Raw genomic sequence first — 10,000 nt, 5'->3', positions numbered from 1 at the left:
CATGAAACATGATCTTATTTGCATACTAGCAAGCTGTTTCTGTTTAAAAGTCTGTTTTTTCTTATTATGACTAGCATATTTTACAAGTATTCTAGCATGCACTTTACTCTTGCTTTGCATATAATTGTGAACATTAGATGTACATATTATGAGTACTTATAAAAAATAAATGTGATGTTAAGTTTAAATTTACGTAAAATTTAAATGTTGTTTATGGCAGCCATTCACCTAGCTTTGAGTACAATTTGTTACATGTAGGTTGTAGGATTGTTTGATGTCTCCTGCTTGGCCCTAATGCCCTGGTTTGACATTGTTCTTGGGATGGTTCCTGACTACATGCATGGATGTTTGTTGGGTGTAACAAAGACTCTTCTGTACAAATGGTTCTCTTCAACCAACCATAAGAAGGAATTTTTTATTGGTGGCCAGGTATGATTTGATTAGGGAATAAAAAGAATTATTTGTTGGATATTTATACTAGAAATTCAATGCTTTTGCTTTTAAATGTTGCTTTTTTTTTTTCAATATCCCACAATTGATTTCAGTTTACAGTCAAATTTTAGTCAGAGCAAATGTCAAGACTTTATTTTAAGATACAAATTTTTTGCTCTCGTTTTGCATATAATTGTGAATGTTGAATGTACATGTACATATTGTGAGTACTTTTAAAAAATGGCCGTTTTTATGCTAGAGACGTTAAAGTCGTCTCAAGACAACTTTAACGTCTAGTATAAAAACGAGAAATAAGACAGACGCATTTAACGTCTGACGACTTTCATGTCTTGTTTTAAGTGTGTCGTTGAGACGCACTTAACAGACGACTTTAAATGCTTTGAGTACAATTTGGTACATGTAAGTTGCAGGATTGTTTGATGTCACCTGCCTTTGAAGGTTTTTTTTTTTTTTTTTTTTAATATCCTACAAGTGATTTCCATTCACAGTCAATATTTTGTCAAGGGAAATGTCAAGACTTTTTTTAAGATACATAATCTTTTATGCACTTGTAGATAAAAAAGATTAACAAACGCATACTTCAAATGCGACCCCCAGATGTATTAGCCCGACTTCCAAGAGACCTGGAGAAACATTTCAAGAACTTTAAAGGTACGGCTGCAATTACAATTGTAGAAGTCATAAAGCCACAGTATTAACTTTTATACCCTGCAATAGGAAATACAGCCAATTGTAATACAGACAGCCGTTGTATATTCGACGGTTTTTAACACCCAACCTTCCCATTGTGATTAGCGTACTGTGTGTTGCATTGATTGTGTTGGCCACATTTTTTTTCTATGGCATGGAATAAACTATTTCAAAATGCAATTCTATCTTGTGGACCTATACCATGGAATATCCCACTTGCCACTTGTATTTTCTTGGTATACACACTCACTTTGTGTATACATAACTGAGAAAATTCAACTGACTCATGGTATTTCCATGGTGTACCACTTGAAAACGTTGCATTATTAACTGGTATTTATGCGGTACCTTTCACAGAAAATGTATGACTTGTCTTTTGCTTTTCTAGCCTCCGAGTTGCAGTCGTGGCTTCTTTATTATGCTTTGCCATGTTTGGTTGGTTATCTGCCAGATAAATACCTCCAACATTTTGCCCGCGTCTCAGAAGCAATTTATATACTTCTTGGTAGTGAAATCACTCCAAGCCAGTTGAAGCGAGCAAGAGATCTACTAGACAGATTCTACAAGGACTTTCAGGCTCTCTATGGTATGAAGTGCATTTCACTTCCATCTTCCTTATAATGATAGGCTTCATGTACACGTATATCTCAGCTAACAAATGCTAAAGTGCATAGCATGTGCCCATAATTCCTATGAAATTTCATGATTTAAATCAGAGGTAATTGAGATTATGTCCAAGGCCACTACATGTACTTCCCTGTACAAGTGAACATCGTTACATGTCCCTGATATTGTTCAGTAAGGTTTTAAGTTAACTTTATCTGACTAATCTTGTGGTTGTCATAAATAATGCTCACAATGAACTATATAGTTTACTTGTGCGATGACCAGGTGCCACAACTCAAATTCACAGTTGTACTTCTTTTTAACTTTGTTGATTAAAAAGATTTCTTTTCCATCGGCCTCATGAGTCTTGTCATAGCTGTAGTAAAGGTTGCAAAGAACTATTTGGTCATTTGAAGAACTTGTAAATGTCATAGTGTGTATTTTTGTGTGTACACTGTTCATAGTCAATAAATATGATTTCCTTAAGATGAGATGCACGCAGTCGCTCAAGATGAAAGCTAAATCAAAGGGACAAATGTCAGACCGGTTTCTGAAGGCATGTGAAAAATCTAAAACAACTGCAAAACATGTTGCTCTGTTCCTTAGAAGTCCTTAATTAATATAAATGTAATCATCATTTGTAGGAAATGGAAGTTGTGGTCTCAACGTGCACAACGCAGGTGCCCACCTGGTTGACTATGTTGAAGGCTGGGGGCCACTTTGGGCTTGGTCCACCTTTGGCTTCGAAGATATGAATGGGACACTCATGGATTTTTGCCACGGCACTGGGAATGTTTGTAGACAGGTAAAAAATGCCATTCATATTCTTTAGTTAAACAATAGCCAGTATGTGCCATATAAATACAACTTACATTTCAAATATTCACTTTGCTTATAAATCAAATAGTCAATTATGTTATGTGCTTGCCTTACTTAACAGTACTGTGATGGTATAAGCAATTTAAAATTCACTTTGGCATGGACTTACCTCAAGGTTGTACATTTACTTTTTGCGTGCCTGAAAATACTTCTTTTTTCTCCTTTAATTATGACCTTGTCAAATTAAGCTTAGTAGGTCCATCTTTTGACATTTTTTGTTTTAATAATAAAAATTTTTACCACAGAGTTACATACAATGAAAAATTACACAGTAAAGGAGAGACTTTTTTTTCTAAATTATTGACTGACACTATGTTGTTTATAATCTCAATGATTTGGATGTTGCATGCCCAGAGCCGTCTTATGAGTGATGTTGAGCTAATCACAGCTGGAGCAACCAAGGAGTTTATAACAAGAATGCTGATCACGAAAAGAGGGTATATCAACCATGATTGGGTTTTAATTGTATTGCTCTCTAGTTTTTAACAAGCAATTAGAAATAATGATATGATATTTTACTTGCAGAAGCATTTAATAATGGTCTCTATGCTGAATTAAAGTCTCTACATAAGCCATTGTAACTTAGCAGTTTGGTTCTTAACTTCCATTTCTGCAACAATGAAGGGACTTGAGTATTGTTTGTCTCCCCAGCTGGATGGGAAGCTAGTCCATCACAGGCTACTTCCAAACTTATGACAGGTTTCCATGACAATTTGAAAGTATAGAAATATGCTAATTGGTGAAAAGAGGCAATGTGAAATCATGTCTTGTCAAATAACTCATTTGAGAGGGGCTCAGAATGCTAAACAGTTAGGCCTCTGAAATATATTCCTGGTGACTGCTTCACAGCAAGGTAGATAATGGCTTAATCTACATCTGAACTCTTCATGGGTATTATGACATGATTAATTTATTAATTAACTTGTTTACAGGTTGAAGAACCTTAAAGATGCTAAGGATTGTCAGGTTGCTGGAGGAGCAAAAAAGCTGGCCGGGCTTCCAGTACATTTGGTGAATGAAGTCCTTTGCAAGTGTGGACCTGACAACTTCAAAGTCTTGAGAATTGTGAGGAATGGGCAGGTTTTTTTCAGTCGGGAATACACTCGGATGATCAAGAGAAATGCCTCTGTGGTCTTGCTGTCAAGTGGGATAGTGGGAGACATAAATTTCTTTATTTGGAACAAGGTGTCAGGAAGAATACTTCTGGTATATAAAGTAATAGAGCCCAGCCTGGACAACCCATTCTTCTTTGATGATGCTGGTTGTCACATTCTACGAATGAAGTCTCAAAGGTACTCCATTAACCTCAATACTTATTTATCAGAGTCACGCAAGTACAATAAATAAGTTTACTTCTGTTAACGATAAACAAATATTTCAGTTGAAGACCTAACTCTAAAAAAAGTCTCTAAAACTATACGAGCTTGCACATAATAATTATATAAACTGTGAAACAAATTTTTACCAACCAACATTCAGAAAGAGGATAAATTTAGTATATTCAAGTGTTTGTTGAAAACTCAATATTTTGGGCTTTCTTTTACTCCATCATGAATTATTTTAAATTGTAATTTCAACTTTTTATTCAAATAGGATTTTGGATATTATTGTTGAAATGTTGTATTTTTATGTTTTATTTTCATTCTTATGTAATATGCTTTTGATCATTGCTTTATGAAATTAGTGCACTATTCACTGTATTAAAAAATCTTTTGTGTATTTATATTGTATTTATTATTCATGATCAAGGGTTGTCTAATGTCATGTATAATAATTTTATGATCTTCTAGCAATGAAACTGAACTTCAACTGGCAGAAGTTGCTGAAATTAAAGAAAAGGTGTTCTATTTGGAAGGGAACTCTGACCAACCATGCCTCGTACGCCTGCCAAATTTCAATGGAGTGTGTGGCTAAAGCAATTGGAGACATTGCAAGCATAAAAAACATTAGGATGGAGTACAATGTATTCTAAATAGTAAAATCCCAACACAACAAAGGGTGTATTTACACTTGAAAAATTGAAGTTTCACTTAGGTGTTGAAGTTGTTAAAATAAACACAATTTAATTTTGTTATAGCTTATACTACATGTATACCCCACAACTTTTGGTGTCAAAATATTGCACTAACAGTTAATGCCTAAATGTGTTATCAATCTTGCCATACTCTTCTTCTTCTTCTTTGAATCTTTAAAAAATGTACAAAAAATCAAGTGTTCACGGTCGAAGTGTCCTCACTATAACATCATAGTTCTTGAATTACATTGGTTATACTTTTAGTTCTTTTGGTATTGGTTTGTTTGTGGGATTGCTGGGCTATGTTTGGGGTAATATACTTAGTAAATTTACATTAAGACCTTAGAAGTGTACTAGGCCGTTCTATTAAGTTTCTCAGGCAATTTCTCTCTGTCAGTAACAAAATTCTGATTCCCATAGATTCCCAAGAATTCCAAGTCCTGTCTTCAAGCTCATAAGCCTTCAGATTGAGCATTCTCAGAAATTCTCAGAAATTCTCAGAAATTCCCAACAATTCCTAGAAATTCCCAGTAATTCTAAGTAGCATTTTTATAATTCCCAGATATTCCAAATAATTCCAAGGTTGTGCATTTGCTCTAATTTGCATGTCTTGGAAATCTTTGGAATTCTTAGGAATTCCTAGGAATTCCTAGGAATTCCAAGTTCACTGGGAATTTAGTTCGCAAGGGTTAAGGACCGTTGCTTTTCCTTGTCTACATAAATGATATATCTAACAGTTCTGATCAGCTTAAATTTTATTTATTTGCAGACGATACTAAGTCCTCTTGTATGCTGATAAAAACCTTAGGGAGCTAGAGGTTAAGGTTAATACAGAACTTAGTAAGATCTATGACTGGTTAGTTGCTAATAAGTTATCATTGAATGTAAAAAAATCTAACTTTGTTATATTTCGACTAAGACAAAAGATCTTGAACTATCAAGTAAACTTAAAGGTGTTTGACCATCACACTAATAGCTATATCTCTTTGGAGCGTAAGAAGTTCATCAAATACTTAGGCGTGCTCATTGATGAAAATCTTTCATGGAGTTACCACATTGCTCATGTTGCATCAAAAATAAGTAAATCAATTGGTATCACCTCTAGGATAAGGCATTTTGTACCACTGAGTACGAGTACTGTGCACCATATCTACAGGTCACTCATTCAACCATACTTAATGTATGGTATAGTAGCGTGGTGTAATACTGCAAAAGTTCATAGAACTAAACTTTTGACCCTTCAAAAACGAGCTCTTTGCCTAATGTATTTTGCTGATTACAAATCTCATGCAATACCTTTCTTCGTTTCTTCTCGTCTTCTTCCTTTAGATATGCTCTATTTTAAATCTGTGGCTGTGATTATGCATGATGTATCAAACAACTTGACACCTCCTAATATATTTAACCTATTCACCCATCAAGCTGATATTCATCCTTACGAGACGAGATTATTTTCTTAAACGTTCGAGAATAGTTATTCAAAAAAGATCTTTCTCAAGAATTGGCGTTAAAATTTGGAATAGCATATCTTGTGAAGTCCGCCAGATGTCAAAATCTAACTTCAAAAATAATGTTGATTACATTGATGTTCGATAATATTGGCAAATTTTGACTCCTTAGTTTAGTATGTCAGGTAGTTAAAAATTTATTTATTCAATTTAAGCTACTTTTTTCATGTTTATTTATGTTATACTGTACAAGTTTTAAGCTGTTCTCCACTGCACTAACTGTATTCTAAAACTAATTTATTTTATTTTATTTATTTATTTATTTATTTTCATGTGAATGTGTAGTTATGTGTTTGTAACCATTTTATCTGGAATATTTATTGTAAGCAATGCTCGCCTCGACTAGCTATTGCTAACTGCGAGCATTGCATAGTTTTGTGATATTTTGTGCAAAATACATAATAAAACCTGAAACCTGAACTTTGAACTTTATTGTCACAATATAACATTACAATTCTTAACTTTTTTTACAGTTGGCTTGCAAATAGTAAATCTAATCTAGGCGGGTCAACTGTGTACTTTTTAACTGGCACTCCCAGCTAAAACTTGACGGAGCTCTGCCGTAGCGTCCTCACACCACAGCAGGCTGAAGAATTGCTCTATCCTACTTTCAGCAACAACTTAATCCTATCTTTAATTCCTTATGATACAGAACGTACTGTTATCGCTTCCCTTTGACAACAACTCCAAGCCTAAAAGTGGGGTTCCAAACAATACTCCCCTGTTCACAAGTCCGATAAATACTGTGTTGTGTCTTTCTTTCAGTTTGTTCCAAATTTATTAAAATCATCTATCAATAGAAGTCAGTCAAGAAAAAGTAAAATTCAACGGGTTGTTCCTTCCCGAGATCGTGGAAAGCTCCATTTATTAAGCAAATTATGTTTTGAACGTCGCACTTTTTTAGTTTCCCATGCCTTAGCAGCTTGCTCGATGGGTGAAAAGTCAAGAAACTGTTAAACACCGTATAGCATATTTAAACCAAGTGCGCACTAGGGGAATATCGGCCGAGGTCAAGATGGTATGGTACATTCACGAAAGACACACTATCCACAGCCGTTTCAGAATCTTTTCTTTATTGTCATTTTTAAGTAAAGATCTCTTTAAAGTCCATGAATGTGCATTATTTAAATCCTTAAATAACACAATAAAAATAAAACAATTTATTACATCTGTTACTTTGGGCTAACATTTTGAGATGTCACGCAGGACATTTTTCTTCTGTTCTTCGAATTCTTCTTTGGAGAGAGCTCCTGATTGGTATAGCTCGCTTAGCATCTGCATCTGTTTTAATAGCTCTGTCCTGTTGTATGTGGCTTTATCAGCGGATGCCTAAGGAGGTCAGATGTAGACAAAAATCATATTTTTTTATCTCGAAGCTTCGTGCTCCTTATCCTAAAGATAACTACTGTTGGCAAGGTGTTGCTTAGGGCGAGCTCCACTTGATAGGACAACAGTAATTGAATCATGTGTATGGATGAAATTTCGGCCAAGCCCTGATGGGCATGGCCGTTTATTAAAACTCATTATAGTAACATGGGAAAAGCCAAATCTAAAAGGCGTAGTCCCAGGAAAGGTGAGGGCAAACCCACTATATGCAAACGACAGAAAACAGGGAGGGAGAGAGGGAGGGACGGAAATTTGATCTTTACTTGCTTGTAGAAGTGAGTGAAAGAGAAGTCACGCTTTGTTTGTATGCCTTATAAGGTCTACCAAGGAATGACATCCCGGATGGCAGGAGTGCCCCAACTGGAAGCTGGAAAGTTGCTCAAAACGTCGCAATCAACATAAAACCATTTCTTTCCTTTGGGAAAGAAAAACTATTCTTAATCTATTTGTTAGTTTTTTTAGAGAACGTAAGCGATAAAAGAAGTATGTTGAAGGAGACTTGAAAAAACTCACAGTTGCCCATGTGTTTTGTCAATCAATCTTTAACAATTAAATTCAAACAACCTTGGACACTTACCTGTTCAGCATGGGAAGATACGTCGGATCTGCTGCTTTTTAGAAATACAGATGCTACTTCAGTTAATGCTTGTGTAAGCTCAGATGCGCTTTTGGTTCGTTTCTTGGAAGTATTTGAGAACACAGGGTAGTCTGGTGGCTCTTGATAACTACTGTGATGTCCCCTTTCCTGTGGAAATTAAAGTTACACTGAATTAACGCTGAAAAGTACCCGAGCCATTCATGACCAGCGATTTTAAGGAAATGACACTGAATGGTAATATTTTCATAAAGCCACTTTAACCAACAGATCAACAAAAACGCACTTAGCTCCCATCAAACCTGAGTATTCAATATACATTTGTTCATTCCACTTTGCTTTGTTCTTCTTGAAAAAAATTCAAAACATGGAAGCCCAAAATCATACAAGTGGAAACTACGTAGAACTACATGACAAAAAAAAAGGTTTATGTTCACGTCTCCTCGAATTTACCAATGCGGTTGCCCACAGCCTGTATTCTCTGAGGCCCCACTTATCTTCGTGGATGGAACGTAGTCGTTCGATAGTTTTTTCCAGTGATTTTCCCTTCGACTGTTTTCGTGGCCTCTTGTTTTTCGAGGAATCGTCCGAATCTGTCTCGCTGTCGTCTGGGGACACTTGCACTGGGGCTGTTTTTCCTAAGAAAAACGTTAAAAAAATTAAAGTTATAAAAACAAATGAAGAACTTAAAACGCAGCAGTAGAGTTATACTTACCTTGCGCGACATCTTTGGCAGTTTGTTTTGAAGCGCTCTCTTCCTGCTTTCTACATATATAGAAGACTGCTTGCTGATTGTTGTGCAGTTCGCCACTTTCGAATGCCCTCTGAAGGTCATCATTTGATGTAATTTTAAATTTTTTGTTTGAATAGCCGATATAACCAATTTCAGCCCTTTCTGCCTCACTGAAACCAAGGTGTTCTCCATACATATCAACAAGCATTCGCGTGGTACTCTGTACATCCATCTCCGGGAACTCTTCAATCCTGAATTTTTTCAAAGTTCTCTTATTGTTGGGGTCGTTCATTACCCAAACTAATAATTTACGGGTAGCCATCACAAAGATGTGTGTGGTCTATAAATCCGCAAAACAAAACATCCCCGAACCAACCAAAATTTATGACGCATTTAAGTCATTTAAACCTTGAATGATTCACCATCGCACGGGGCTCATGCCAGCAAGGCCGAAATCGAGCAGAATAGCCCTTTTCACGGATAGTTTTTCTCATTTGCATTACAATGTAATGTGGCATGTATGTGAGGCAATTTTGGGCTATTTTGTAGTTTCAACCCGAAATTGCCTCCCTCCCACGTTAGATTACATTGTAATGCAAATGAGAAAAACTAACCGTGAAAAGGGCTATTATAAGCAAAACCATGAGTAAAGTGCTACTCGTGCTTCCTCGCTATTGCATCCGGAGGATGACAATAGTTCGTGGCTTTGTCGGCATGACAAGCAATCACAAACAATACGTGTTTTGGGGTAGACTTTCATAAACCGGACTAAAATTGCGCAGGACAGAAGAACCATTGTTAGTCCGATTAGGCCTTGCTAATTAGGTACTGTTATGTTCGCTTTCTTCTTTTGTTTTATGGACATTAATTATTTCGAACCCTACAAAAGGTTTGACAGCAGCTATTGTTCTTTCCTTTTGTAAAAATGGTCCCATATTATTTTTCCTGTCAACACCTTTCTGATGAGAAAACAAAAGACATATATATATCATATATACTTTGAAATTGCAACGCTTTTGTAAACGGGTGAATACCATTTCATCATTGATTCATTCGAACCCACAAATGACCAGCTCCCAACGTCAGTGGCTTCATAGCTCAGTTGGTTAGAGCGTCGCACCGGAATCGCGAGGTCA

The 10,000-nt window shown here is 35.9% G+C and overlaps 1 protein-coding gene across 1 annotated transcript in view; it reads left to right on the top strand.

The window, feature by feature from the left end:
* The window catches only part of LOC138053590 (uncharacterized), a 6,736-nt gene extending 4,155 nt beyond the window's left edge, over window positions 1-2,581 (top strand). The window contains exons 7-10 of the mRNA XM_068900202.1: window positions 259-429; window positions 1,008-1,104; window positions 1,532-1,729; window positions 2,394-2,581. Coding sequence (XP_068756303.1) covers window positions 259-429; window positions 1,008-1,104; window positions 1,532-1,729; window positions 2,394-2,581 — 654 coding nt within the window. The remainder of the gene's footprint in view (window positions 1-258; window positions 430-1,007; window positions 1,105-1,531; window positions 1,730-2,393) is intronic.
* Window positions 2,582-10,000: the final 7,419 nt, after the last annotated feature.

This window comes from Montipora capricornis, chromosome 6 (assembly GCF_036669925.1).
Source record: "Montipora capricornis isolate CH-2021 chromosome 6, ASM3666992v2, whole genome shotgun sequence".
Classification (NCBI taxonomy): Eukaryota; Metazoa; Cnidaria; class Anthozoa; order Scleractinia; family Acroporidae; genus Montipora; species Montipora capricornis.
The sequence above is the reverse complement of the archived record's forward strand: the minus strand, read 5'-3'. Positions and strand labels throughout refer to the sequence as shown.